The 14,995-nt window shown below is 42.3% G+C and overlaps 1 protein-coding gene across 3 annotated transcripts in view; it reads left to right on the forward strand.

The window, feature by feature from the left end:
• The window catches only part of hsf1 (heat shock transcription factor 1), a 112,577-nt gene that overhangs the window by 87,794 nt on the left and 9,788 nt on the right, over window positions 1-14,995 (forward strand). For 2 of the 3 annotated variants that reach the window (XM_060825245.1, XM_060825246.1), the window contains exon 10: window positions 4,147-4,230. The exons of the other annotated variant lie outside the window; for it this stretch is intronic. In XM_060825245.1, coding sequence (XP_060681228.1) covers window positions 4,147-4,230 — 84 coding nt within the window. The remainder of the gene's footprint in view (window positions 1-4,146; window positions 4,231-14,995) is intronic. 3 annotated transcript variants of the gene reach the window in all.

The raw sequence follows: 14,995 nt of genomic DNA on the forward strand, positions 1-14,995 counted from the left end.
TTACTCCTATTACCTGTATTGTTTTTCTTCTCCCTGAATTGTCGAGGGGGATCAAGGGTGATAGGAAGAAGGTGGGAGAATGGGGATGAGAAACTTACCAAACATGAATGGTGGAACAAACTCATTGGGCTGAGTGGACTAACTTCTGCTCCTATGTCTTATGATCTCTTATGGTCTTATAATTCCTTCTCTGGGTCCCATCACTCTGACAAGCTTGTTCAAAGCCTCCCCAACAACATGAGCTTGTCATCTGAGGAGCGGTCAAGGACACTGGGTTTGTGCTTGATGGAATTTAGAAGAATAAGAGAGAAATCTTATTGAAACTTACAGAATACTGAGTGGCCTGGAGAGAGTGGATGTGGTGAAGATGTTTCTAGGAGGAGAGACTAGGGCTTGAGGGCAGACCCTCAGTGAAGGACAACCTTTGGAACTGAAATGAGAGGAGTGGTGAATCTCTGGAACTCGTTGCTGCAGAGGGTTGTGGGGGCCAAGCCATTAAATATATTTGAAACAGATTTATAGCTTCTTGATTAGTAAAGAGATTAAACATTATAGGGCGAAGGTAGGATATTGGAGTTGAGAAACACATCAGCCATAATCAAGTCACAGAGCAGACTCAGTGGGCCCAATTCTGCTCCTATATTTTATGGTCTTCTGCACCGCTTCGCCAGACATGTGTTACTTCACTCATTCTTCTTATCCCTGATACTGGGGATAATACTGAGATTACTGTCTTCAAGATCCTGTTTATCAATACCTTTCCTAATTCCCTAAACTCTGCTTTCAGGGTACCATCAGTGTAATTGATGCCAGTATGGACCGTGCCCTCCCCAAAAGAATGTCATGCAGCTGCTCATTGCCATCCTTGATCTTAGCACCAGGAAAACAACATAGCATTCTGGAGTTACAACCCTAACTATGGAATTTCATAACACAATACCATTCCTCTGAGAGTCTGCTGCCCTCAACATATTCAGAATGGAAAACTGATTAGTCAGCAAGATACCATCTGAAGACACCTGCACAATGTGCCCAATAATCATGATAATTATCCAATCCTTTTCTGCCTGCAGAGTTCTTACCTCTAATGTGACCACTTCTATAAGTGCCAACCCCACAGTTCTAATCTTCAGCACTGCACTGCGATGATTCTAGCAGCTGCTGAAGTTGGAAAACCTTGACCTTGAGTTCCTGCACGCTCGTTCATTTCAGTCCCATCATGTCCATGATTCTCCACATGCCACAGGATGGGCATTCCACATGACTGAGCTACACTACCATGCTTTTAAACTTGCACCTGGACTACTTGTTATTGACTTGACCCTTGCTTTCAAATTGCTGAGGACTGAGATGAGAAGAATTTCTTCACCCTGGAGGTTGGTGAACCTGTGGCATTCCCTGCCACAGGAAGCAGTTGAGGCCAAAGCGTTTAATTGTTTTCCAGAAGTTAGATATCATATTTGGTGTTAAGTGGATCGAAGGGCATAGATAGAAAGTGGGAACAGGGTGCTAAGTAGGATGGTCAGCTCTGATTATATTGAATGGTGGACCCAAATGGCCTACTCCTGTTCCTAATTTCAGTGTTTTCATCAGCTCCTCTTATGCCTTTTATTTTGCACAGAGTTTTCACGATGAGTGCTCACTGACCCAATAAACTCTCAGCTCTGAAAAGTCCCTTTTTTCCCTACTGTTCCTTCCTCTCACTTATTCATAAATTACAGAAATGAAGAAACAATTACTTTCCTAATTCAGTGGCATAACACATTTGGAGCAAGGATCCAAGCTGAATAGTGGATAGCTCTCAGTTCCCTCACCTATTTCTTTAATTAGTAACGTGGGGAGTTTTGTTTTTAGCACACAGCGGGATTTATGGAATCAGCAGCCTGCAAGGATGGTTGCCATTCCAAGGGAATTGGATGCATTGAAGAGGTTCTACTTTATTCAGCTGCAGGAGGGCAATGGGGTGGTGGAACTTGTTGAGTAGCTCTTTTAAAGAGTTAGCACAGTGGACCAAGTGGTTTTCTGTGTTGTATAACTACATGAGTTTGATTCGGTCTATCTGGTTTTAAGTAGGGACTCCGGATGATCCACATCTAGAATGAACCTCACATCTGCAGAATTTCTCCCCTTCATTAGATCATTCACAGAGAGTATGTTTCTGCTTTGTTCTCCTTGGAGAACATAATCTGGAGAGTCATCTGTCCAGGGAACCTGAGGCACAAACTCGTAGATAGATGCTGTAACCTCTGCAGCTGAGTGTAGAGCGGTAGTTATAATCTAAAATTTGTTTCTAAAAGCAATAAAGTTGCAATTTTGAACTGAACCTTACTTTTGTTTTAAACATATGGTACATCAAATCTAATATGCTCTCCAATTCTGTGCCAATGCTTTTCCCACTGTGCTTCCATTTTGCTGTTTGAAAATTGCCATAGTTGCAAAACCGAATGAGTGGGGGAGGGAGAGAGACTTGAGAGTGAAGGTGTTTTCATTTCTTGTTCATCCAAGGGATGAGGGCATCGCTGGCTGGGCTAGAACTTATTGCCCAGAGAGCAGTTGAAGAGTCAGCCACATTACTCTGGGTCTGGGGTCACATGTAAGCCAAGCCAGGTCAGGACAGCAGTTTCATTCCCTAAAGGATGTCAGTGAACCAGATGGGTTTTTCCTGACAATCAGCAATAGATTCATGGTCATCATTAGACTCTTAATTCCGTTTTTTTTTAATTTAATTCAAATTCCGCTGTGTTCCATGGCAGGATTCGATCTTGAGTCCCCAGCATATTACCTGGGTTTCTGGATTAACAGTCTAGCAATAATACCACTAGGCCATTGCCACCCAGAGAGTAGGGGAGCTGCTTAGATTGAAGAGTTAGTTTTAGATGAAAGCACCTTTACCCGTGTTTTCCAGGACAGGACATTCTAAGGTCAACCAGTTAAACTGCACCCAATATTGTAAAAATGCAAGCATTCAGAGAGGCGCTCAGCTGTTGGTACTCAGTTAGATCCTCATTGCAACTATTGTAGTCTCAGAACCAAAAGTTCAGATGGTAATCCCACTAGGGTCGCAATCCACAGTTTGAAACTCCACAGAGGCCTGTATCCTGTCACCAAGTCACCCTTTATTTACACGTGCATAGTACTTGACACTGGTCCAGCTTCCACCCAGCCAGCTCTGAATGAACAGAATGTGTCTGAGACTTCAATTTATATCTTCGAGGAGAAAGTGAGGTCTGCAGATGCTGGAGATCAGAGCTGAAAAGGTGTTGCTGGAAAAGCGCAGCAGGTCAGGCAGCATCCAAGGAACAGGAGATTCGACATTTCGGGCATAAGCCCTCCTGAAGAAGGGCTTATGCCTGAAATGTCGAATCTCCTGTTCCTTGGATGCTGCCTGACCTGCTGCGCTTTTCCAGCAACACCTTTTCAGTTCACTTTATATCTGTCAGCCAGGGCCCCAACCATGGAACTCATGCTCTCTGATGTCCTTATAATCATTCCTGACCTCCTTATAATCACTACACTCTGGTCTTGGTTCGTGCAACTTGCATGGCCATAGTGTGCTTTGATTTCAGCCCTCCTGTCCCCAGAGCACGCTCTCAGTTTGTTTATCGATCCATGCTCATTTTTGCGTACTAATCCGTTCCCTGATCTCATTACAGTTTGACACTGAACTTACAAGAGCACAACTGTAAGTTGACAGCACTCCTCTTTAAATTGAATAAGAGCACTGATTGTAATTGCCCACAGATACAACAGGTAATTTTTCGTTCACATTACTCCCTAGTTTTTACTGGCCACAACTAAGTCCAAAACCTAAAACCATCTTACTCCGTGTTCAGCCCACATGTCCTAGTTGACCAACATGTTATGCCAGGGCAACTGCATCCTGTTTCTCTTGTATTTCATCTTGCAGGTTTTCCTGTGGAAGTTTGGTAAGGGTTCCTCTGAGTACTACTGCCTCATTGAGTGGGGACTCCCTAACTCAGCAGCAAAGATGTGTAGAAATTAATGGGAAACTTTTTACTTCAAGCTTGTATTGCTGTACTAAAGATAGTGTTTGGATCTGGTACAAGAAAATAGTGATGGGATTTGGGAAATCTGTGCTGCTGTCTCTCGTAGTGTCTAGCATGACCTTCTGTTTCTGTCTTTCAGTTTGATTCAAGCCCAGCAGATGTCAGAGGTCAATTGTGTTATCTCCAGTCTTTCCTCCTCTACTCACCCCAGAGCACTGATAGGGTTAGCATTTCTATTACACTGCTGTCTCCCTGATAAACACAACGTGTCTTGGTATAAATACTCCACCCAATCGACAATGCAGAGCAGGTCTGGGAGCAAGTATCTTCATTGTGCTTGTTCAATCATTTTATTTGCCCATAACCTAGGAAAGGAGGGAGGTTAACTAACATTCAAGCCTATAAACTCCCTCAATCCACCATCCCATCCCTGCACAAGTGGCAGGCCTGTAACCACTTTGTCAAAGTCTTTTCAGGCAGTCTAAGTGAATAAAAGTTTTGATTGCATTGCTGAGCATAAAGGGGCTTGAAAATCTCTTGCTCCGTGGGTGCGCTGAGGTATTAGTGCCTCATTTGAGAGCAATATAGATTTATTTTCCAATTCCTACTGGACACGGTGATGTATTATCGAGAGAAAAAGCAGCTTTCCTGTGTTGTATGGTTTTTTTAATGTATTAAATGTACTACAAGATGTATTATCTGTTTGTGTTTAATATATTCTAACTGCTCTCCTCTGCATGCTGTAGCATAGTGACTCTATGTATCCATAGGCTATTACAGTGTGAGATGTGACTGGATCTGTGGAATGAGCAAGTGAGCAGCCTCTAGAAGTGCTGCCCTGTTTTGCTGTTTAGTTCCAAGCTAAGTGTCAGACATAAGCTCTGTTTTTTGACAGCTCTTGAGAATTATTTTTTTTTAATTATAGCATGCTGTATCACAATCAGACTTTACATGCTAGCTACTTTTCAAATGGGCTCACTGTTATATGGGCAGGTTCCTGCAGGTCGCCATAAAATGTGTGTCGGTGCTTTTGCCAGTGTTGATCAGGAGTGTGAATATTGGTCAGGCAGAGCTGCACAATATAGATTTTTATATGTGCTATATGCTGACTACATGCACAGATATGGAGTTTAGGACATTCCCCACTAAGATCTTTTTAATTTCTACTTTAGACTAGCCAATTTTGATCACTTCACTACTTAAAGGTGGACTGTTTTTTTTAAAAGATTAGAATTGGAGTTAAAATGAACATTGTTCCACATTCAGCTTACTGACTATGTGTCATGTTAACAGTCCTCATCTCCTTCTGTCTTCCGTGCAACCGTTCTTCCCCTCCCTAATTCCTAATGATGGCATTCTGTTACCTCACTCCTTCCAATAGAAATCTTTCAGTAACTGCGGCACTATTTCTTTCCTGTCTCTTGCTGAGATGATTTGGATGGGAATTCTCATCAATGTTTTGCAAAATTATGCACCTCCTTTCAGCGATAGGAAATCAAATTACTAAAGCACGTTGACTTTGCACTCATCAGGACAAATAAAACAAAGCCAAATATCAAATTATTGCAACAATTTACACAACAGGACAAAACAGTAATAAAAGCAAAATACTGCAGATACTCTGTACGTAAAGTGCTGGAGAAACTCTGCATGAATTAGCAGCCTCTGGAGAGAGACAGACTTAACATTTTATCAAGTGTGACTCTTCTTCCTACCTCATCAACATAGCTTCGAGGGTTCAGTGTCTGACATGGGAACCCAATAACTTTTATGTTGCCTCTTCATTAGCTAATGAATTTTTTTCACTTCATCCTTCAAGCCTTGCTGGGGGCAGTTCTGTGGGCACTTCCCACTGTCCATTCTTTTAATTAGGGATCAATGGGAGTGAATAGATGTAGTTAGTGTTATGGACCACACCAGATCCCCCAAAATATTTTAAGATCATGGCCTAGACCCTAACTCTGTTATTTTACAGGCAGATGGAACACGCTATGTTCCAGATGCAATTCAATTGGTCAAACTGCCCAATATTAACTAAAACACAATTTGTTTAAATGCTATAGTTAAAATACAACCAGGGAAAGAGGAATTTGGAATAACTTGACTCTATTGGAAAACTTCACAATAGATAGAGTAACTATTACTAACTAACTGTTCCAATATAGTAACATCCCATAAACACACCCTTTGGCAAAAAGGTAAATTCAGAAAAATAGATTTGTCTCTTGGGTAATTTAGCAGCAAAGAGAAACCCTAGCTTCTAGCTGTAACTGAGAAAAGGACAAGATAGCTATACTTCAAGTCCACAAACAGCAATTCCTTAAAAATAAACATAAAAACTAAAAAAAACTAGAAAGCCTGGTTTGAGAGAGCTGGCCACACTCAGCCAGACTGTCTCCATTGTTCCAACTCTTTAAATACAAAGACCTCTCAAGCTGAATACCCTCTTAAAGCCATAGCATCATCTCATTAGTTCTAGTGTTGTTGATGAAAAGTTCTCTTTTCAGTTTGTTCTGATATTTAGTCAACAATTTGCCTTCTACATTGTCAATTCGACTAATAACGAATGATGTTTATACAGATTTGAGCAGGAGGTAGATCATCCACTGGGATTTGTTTGGACTCTGTCAAATTCACTTCTATTCCTATCAGCACCCAACCAAACCATAAGGAAAACTGGTATACTCTTGCTGCCTTGCTTGGAATGTTTGTGTTTGTATCAAACACTGGACTTTCTGTTCTCTCTGGTTCAGTAATACACTATCAACCATTCCAGTGAACAAAGTTTCAGATGTTTACCACAGCTTTACTCACCATTTTAAGCTGAAATAAATATTTGCCCTTTTTTGATTCCGGCAAGTCTAGATTGAATAAATGCTAATCAACCCATTCCATCTAGAGTCTGTTTGTAATTATTATACAAACCTAGGGGCAGAAGTAAACCATTCAGCCCAACGGGTCTGCTGTACCATCAAGTGAGATACCTGTTCTGATGATCCTCAACTTAATTTCTTTTTGCCTTATCCCATATCTTTTGGATTACCTTACTGATTAAAAATGTGTCTAATTCAGCCTTAAATAAACTTGATGACCCAACCTCTGAATTAGGACTTATGCCCGAATCGTCGATTCTCCTGCTCCTCGGATGCTGCCTGGCCTGCTGTGTTTTTCCAGCACCACATTTTTCAACCTCTACAACGGTCCATGGTAAAGAATTCTACAGGATCATTACCCTCTGAGAAGAAATGGGCAGCCTCTTAATCTGAGGTTGTGCTCTCTGGTCCGAATCTCTCCCACAGGGCAGGGGAAACCAGTTTTCTGCAGCTACCATGTCAATCCCTGAAGAATCTCGTGTTTCAGTAATGATTACAGGAGTCCAATCTACTCAACCTCTCCTCATGAGAAAACCTCTCCATAACCAGGATAAGCTGGTCAACCTACTGTGGGCTGTCACCAATGCTAGTGTATGTTTACTTAAAGAAGGGGACCGAAACTGTTCAGTGTTCTACGTGTGATCTGACTAATTTTTGCAAAATGTCCTTAATTTTACACTTTATTCTCTTTGAATTAAAGGCTAACATTCTATGTGCCTTCCCTATTGTCTGCTGAACTTGAATGTTAGCATTTTGTTACTCTTGTACAATGACCCTCAAATTTCCAAGTGCTGTGGCTTTACCTCGTTAAATAATATTTTATCTCTTCATCTTCCTCATCAAGTGCATGACCTCATTTTCTGACAGTATATTCCATCTGCAAAGTTTTTGCTCATTTGTTAAATTGTCCATACCCCTCTGCAGATTCTTTGAGTCATCCTCACCCCTTGTCTTCACATCTGTTTTTATGTCATAACTTGACAGTGTGTTCACTTTCCTTATTCAAACCATTTATATATATATTGTGAATAATTGTGGTCCTAACTCAGATTCCTGTGACTATCCACGAGATAAAGGTTGCCATCCTAACAATGCCACCCTTTACCCCAATTCTGTCTTCTATCAGTAAGCCAATCCTCTCTGTGTTTATCTTATTAAGTAGCCTGCTATATGAAACCTTATCAAACACCTTTTGGTAATTCAAATATATTATTTCAACTGGTTTCCCCCTTTCTCCTGCTTGTTAACTCCTTCCTGAATTTTAACATATTTGTTAGGAATGATTTCCCCTTCATGAAGCCATGCTGATGTAGCTTGATCATGTTATGTACATTTAAATGCTCTGCTATTACATTCTTTATAATAGACTTTAGCATTTTCCTAATGATAGATACATGCTGCTATTCTCTGTGCTTTCTACCTTCTGTAGAAAATATTACATTCAAAAAGTAGGATATTTCCTAGTCACAGCCCATCTGCAGCTAGGTGACGACCCCCTTCTCATTTTTCACTTGTATCTGGATCGGTCCCTTCAGGACGCAGCCCTGAGATTGTGCTGACTTGACAGAGCTAAGGGGAAGTCTAAAGGCCCGATGGTTCAGATTTTAAATACCCTAAGTATGGAAACAGGCCCTTCAGCCCAACAAATCCACACCGACCCGCCAAAGAGCGACCCACCCAGACCCATTCCCCCACCCTATATTTACCCCTGACTCATGTACCTAACACTATGGGCAGTTTAGCATGGCCAATTCACCTGGCCTGCACATTTTTGGATGTGGGAGGAAACCCACACAGACACCGGGAGAATATGCAAACTCCACACTGACAGTTGCCCGAGGCAGGAATCAAACCCGGGTCCCTGGTGCTGTGAGGCAGCAGTGCTAACCACTGAGCCTCCGTGCTGCCCATAAACTTGCCAGAATGTGAGTGGAAGCACGAACTTGAATTTTGTAAAAAAAATCTCAAACAAATTAAAATGAAGGTGGAAGATTTACCTCCCTCACACCAGAAAGAAGATCTGCAGTAATGCTCCCATTACAAAGTACAGTTATCAAGCGATAGATCAAGGAAAAAGGCAGAAGTCTCCAATTAAGTATCATTTTGGACTGATTTGGGGGGTATGGTACGACCACTTAAAGGACCGGTATTGTGTCTGCCTGTCAAGTATTTTTGTGTTTGTGTTTAAAATGCAAGGTAATACTTTCTGTAATTTGAAGTACAAGTTGTCAACAATAATACTGTTTAATTGTTTCCGCTTTTAGTCTTTTCATTTTGGTTAACATTTTGAACCACAAAATATTGGAATACCATCCTTTCGTTCATTAATTGGAAGTTCACATTGCTTTCTAAAAATTATCAATATATATTAATATCCAAACAGGTGGCCCAAATAAAGCCCTAAGTCCAACAAAAATTTCAAACAGCTAATTGATGTAGGCAGTTTATTGTTTCAAAACAGCTCAATGTTGTTACAAAAAAAACAGAATTACTAAGGTACTACCAAGAGACCTCTGCTAAAGTTGCTGGGTTGCGATGATTCACAATTAGAAAGTGACAAAAACAAATAGTTATCCATTAAGTCACATCAGCAACGTGGATGAAATGCCTGTGAGTTTACCTGCATCAAAGCTGTAGAATGCAAAGATGCAAACTCATCTTCAACCTCTGAGACCTAGGACTCTGCTTTCCTCTCTGTGATTGGACTTCGACTTCTTTACTTCCAGACTGCAATCAATAAGGACAAACATAAGCATCTCCTCCACGATAATCCTCAACACCAGTGCCCCGCAAGGCTGTGTACTCAGCCCCTATATGCCTTATACATGACTGTGTGGCTAAATTATGATCCAACTCGATTTTCAAGTTTGCTTGTACTGAGTCAGATGCGAAACAGTGACGAGTTAGAGTACAGCAAAGAGCGAGAGAGCTTAGTAGCCTGATGTAAGGAGAACAGTCTCCTTCAATGTCAGCAAAATGAAGGAACTAGTCATCCACTTCAGGAAGGGCAGTGGAGGACATGCCTCTGTCTGTATTAATGGTGCTGAGGTAGAGAGCTCCAAGTTCCTGGCAGTAAATATCGCCAGTGATCTGTCCAGGTCCACCCACGTTGACGCTGCAGTCAAGATACCACACCAATGCCTTTATTTCCTCAGGAGGCTAAGGAACTTTGGCATGTTCGCAATGACCAATTTTTATAGATGCACCATGGAAAGCATCCTATTCAGATGCAGCATGGTTTGTTATGATTTTTTTGAAGAGGTAACAAGAAGATTGATAAGGGGAGAGCAGTAGACGTCTGTATGGACTTCAGCAAAGTGTTCGACAGGGTTCTGCATGGTAGAGTGGTTAGTTAGGTTAAATCACATGGGATCTGGGGAGTTAACCAATTGGATGTAAAATTGGATTAAAGGTAGGAGACAGAAGGTGATGATAGAGGGTTGCCTTTCAGACTGGAGGCCTGTGACCAGCAGTGTGCCACAAGGATCGGTCTGGATCCACTGTTTTTTGTCATTTGTGTAAACTATTTGCACGTGAATGTAGGAGGTATGTTTAGTCTCTTTGCTAATGCCACCAAAATAGGAGGTGTAGTGGGCAATGAGGATGGTTATCTAGGACTACACCAGGACCTTGATCAGAAAGTCATTTGATAAGGTTCCCCATGGTAGGCTCATTCATAAAGTCAGGAAGTATGGGATACAGGGAGATTTGGCTATCAGGATTCAGAATTGGCTGGCTGACAGAAGGCAGAGAATGGTTGTAAATGGAAAGTATTCTGTCTGGAGGTCAATATTCTGCCTGGAGGTCATGTTGAGTGGGGTCCCGCAGGGCTCTGTTCTTGGGCCTCTGCTCTTTGTAGTTTTTATAAATGACTTGGATGAGGAGGTTGAGGGGTGGGTTAGTAATTTTGCAGATGACACAAAGGTTTGAGGTGTCGTCGATAACATAGAGGGCTACTGCAGGTTGCAGCGTGACATAGACAGAATGCAGAGCTGGGCTCAGAAATGGCAGATGGAGTTCAACCTGGATAAATGCGAAGTGATGCATTTTGGAAGGTCGAACTCAAATGCTGAATATAGGATTAAAGACAGGATTATTGGCAGTTTGGAGGAACAGAGGGATCTGGTTGTGCAAGTACATAAATCCCTCAAAGTTGCCACCCAAGTGGATAGGGTTGTTAAGAAAGCATATGGTGTTTTGGCTTTCATTAACAGGGGGAACAAGTTTAAGAGCCGTGAGGTTTTGCTGCAGCTGTACATGTCCCTGGTGAGACCACACTTGGAATATTGTGTCCCGTTCTGGTCGCCTATTATAGGAAAGATATGGAGGCCTTGGAGAGGGTGCAAAGAAGGTTTACCAGGATACTGCCTGGACTGGAGGGCTTGCCTTATGAAGAGAGGTTGAATAAGCTTGGACTTTTTCCTCTGGAGAGAAGGAGGAAGAGAGGAGAGCTGATCAAGGTATACAAGTTAGTGAGAGGAATAGATAGAGTCAATAGCCAGAGACTTTTCCCCAGGGCAGGATGGACTGGTATGAGGAGTCATAGTTTTTAAGATATTAGAAGGAAGGTTCTTTATGCAGAGAGTTGTGAATGCATGGAATGCGTTGCCAGTTGTGATGGTGGAAGCAGAGTCACTGGGGACATTTAAACGGCTGCTGGACATGCACATGGATAGCAGTGAGTTGAGGGGTGCGTAGGTTAAGTTATTATATTTTACGTTAAGATTAAACCTCGACACAACAATGTGGGCCAAAGGGTCTGTGCTGTACTTTTCTATGTTCTAGAAATGAATTGAGGAGTGACAGTGGAGTTTAATTTAGAGAAATGTGAGGTGTTGCATTTTGGTAAGGCAAACCAGGACAGGACTTGTACTGTTAACAGAAAAGTCCTGAGGAGTGATGCTGAACAAAGAGACTTAGGGCTGCAGGTGCATAGTTCCTTGAAAGTGGAGTCGCAGGTAGACAGGCTGATGAAGAAGGCTTTTGGCACTCTTGCCTTCAATGGTCGGAATGTTGAGTGTAGGAATTGGGATGGCCTGCAGTAATACAGGACATTGGTGAGGCCACTTTGAGAATACTCCCAACAATTCTGGTCGCCCTTCTATAGCAAGGAATTTGTTAAACTTGAAAGAGTGCAGAAATGATTTACAAGGATGTTGCCAGGACTTGGGGATTGAGTTATAGAGAGAGAGGCTGAATAGGCTGGAGCATTTTTCCTGGTGTGTTGGAGGTTGAGGGGTTACCTTATAGAGATTTCTAAAGTCATGGGGAACAGGAATAGGGTGAATAGCCACGCTCTTTTTCCCAGTATGGCGAGTGCAAAACTAGAGAACGTAGGTTTCTGGTGAGAGCGGAAAGATTTAAGACCATAAGACATAGGAACAGAAATTAGGTCATTCTACCCATCGTGTCTGCTCTGCCATTCAGTCGTGGCTGATAGGTTTTTTAACCCCATTTTCCCATTTCCTTGCTGTAACCTTTGATCTCCTTGGCAATCAAGAACCTATCTATCTCTGTTTTCAATACACTCAATTACCTGGCCTCCACAGCCTTCTGTGGCAGTGAATTCCACAGATTCACCATTCTTTGGCTGAAGATGTTTCTCCTTATCTCCGTTCGAAAAGGTCTTCCTTTACTCGAAGGCTGTGCCCTCGGGTCTTCATCTCTCCTGGCAGTGGAAACATCTTCCCATCTCCCACTTTGTCTAGGCCATTCAGTATTCTGAACATTTCGATTAGATCCCCAGTCATCCTTCTAAACTCTCAAGTAAAGTCCCAGAATCCTCAAACATTCCTTTCATTCCTGGCATCATTCTCCTGAACCTCCTCCGAACCCACTCCAGCCCCAACGCATCTTTCCTGAGGAATGGGCCCAAATTTGCTCACAATACTCTAAATGTGATCTGACCAGAGTCTTTTAAAGCCTCAGAAATACATCCCTGCTTTTATATTCTAGTCCCCTCGAGATGAATGACAAAATTGTATTTACCTACCTAACTACCTGTAGGGTTCAGTGTTTAGCATTGCTGCCTCACAATGCAATGGACCCAGGTTCATTTCCCGCCTCGGGCAACTGTCTGTGTGGAGTTATTCACATTCTCCCCGTGTCTGCGTGGGTTTCCTTCGGGTGCTCCGGTTTCCTCCCACAATCCAAAGATGTGCAAGTTAGATGAATTGGCCATGCTAAATTGCACCTAGTGTTAGGTGTAGGGGAGTGGGTCTGGGTGGGTTGCTCCTTGGAGGGTCGGTGTGGACTTGTTTGGCCGAAGTTTCCACACTGTAGGGAATCCAATCTAATCTAATCAGAAGAAGGTTGAGAGGTGACTTAATTGAGACATGTAAGATAATCAGAGGGTTAGATCGGGTGGACAGTGAGAACCTTTTTCCTTGGATGACGATGTCAAGCATGAGGGGACATGGCTTCAAATTGAGGGGTGATAGATATAGGACAGATGTCAGAGGTTGTTCCTTTACTCAGAGTAGTAGGGGCATGGAATGCACTGCCTGTAACAGTACTAGACTCGCCAACTTTAAGGGTATTTAAATGGTCATTGGATAAACATATGGATGAGAATGGAATGGTGTGGGTTAGATGGGCTTCAGATTGGTTTCGAAGGACAGTGCAACACCGAGGGCTGAAGAGCCTGTACTGCGTTGTAATGTTCTGTGTTGTAACTTTTTCCACGCAGAGAGTGGGACACATATGGAACAAGCTGCCAGAGGCGGTGGTGAAATGCTGATGCAATTACAGTATTTCAAAGGCATATGGGTGGGTATATGCATAGGAAGGGTTTAAAGGGATGCCAAATGAGTCTTGGTCAGATTGGGATATCTGGTTGGCACAGATGAGTTGGACCGTGCTGTAGGACTCCGTGTCTTTTTCCATGCTGTAGGACTCCATGACTCTTGAAGTGGATGTAAACCCTATGTGCCTTTGTAACTTTCGATGTCAAAATTGCTTTTGTGTGTTTTTCTCTATCCATTTGTTTTTGTCTCCCATGTGTATGTGCCCCTCTCCAGTTCTCTGAGTTCTGCTACCTGTCTTATTCTGTATTTGACTTTCTCTCCCTCTGTCTCTATCTTTCTTTCCCTCACTCAACTTCCACTGTGTTTCTCTGTCTTGGTGTGTGTTTGTTCTTTACAGTGGCGCTTTTCAGATTGAGTCAGTATGTTCTTGTTTTGCTTAATGATTGGTGACTTGGTCTCTCTCCAAACGCTGTGAAGAGGTGACAGATCCAAAGTTGAATGAATTGTGGCCTCCTGGTGAATTGAGGGGACTTCAACCTTTGACATGATGCTGACTCAAAAAGGGTCATATTTGTATGAAAAGTCATTCATTCGATCAGTTTGAAATTGCCAATTTATTAACTTGTGCTGCATTCTGAGAGATTGAGCTGTGGTATAACAAGGTTGATTTCCTCCACTTGTTGTGTTCCCAATCTCAGCCGTGCTAATAAAGAGACGATGCAGCCCTCTCCCAGGTTGCTTCCTGAAAGAGGAGCAAGTGCAGCTTGAGGCTGGTGAACAGCTCTTCCACCCACACCTTTGACCACTTACTTATTTGAAAGTGGAAAAGGTGGTGAAATTTATGGAACAACTACTGTGTTTTTAAAATCGTAGTTGGCTTTTGTTTCACCCCACTAGGGTGCCATGCTGTAAATTGAGCCTCGCTATTCCCGGAGCCCCAAATATTAAAGATTTTGCGTCTATAATATGCACTATACCTCAATTTACCTGACTTCCACAGATTAGGGTTGGTAGAAACCACGGGCCAGGTTTCTGTCCTAACCAAGAATTATTCTTTATGACAAATAATTAGACTCTGGCTACAGAAATTTCTGGAGACACTCAGCAGGTCTGGCACCATCTGTGGAAAGAGAAACAGAGTTAACATTCTGAGTCTTCTTTATGGAATTCTGATGGTTCTCTCTCCAGAGATGCTGCCAGACCTGCCAGAATTCTCCAGTATTTTCTCTATTTGTTTCAGGTTTCCAAGATCTGCAGTATTTTGCTTATAAACAGATATAGACCATTAACATATAACACAACAACAAAAAAAAATCCCCATATAAACTTATTTTTCTCTCTCTCGCACATGTTCACACACAGGCATACA

Source organism: Hemiscyllium ocellatum, chromosome 5, assembly GCF_020745735.1.
Source record: "Hemiscyllium ocellatum isolate sHemOce1 chromosome 5, sHemOce1.pat.X.cur, whole genome shotgun sequence".
Classification (NCBI taxonomy): domain Eukaryota; kingdom Metazoa; phylum Chordata; class Chondrichthyes; order Orectolobiformes; family Hemiscylliidae; genus Hemiscyllium; species Hemiscyllium ocellatum.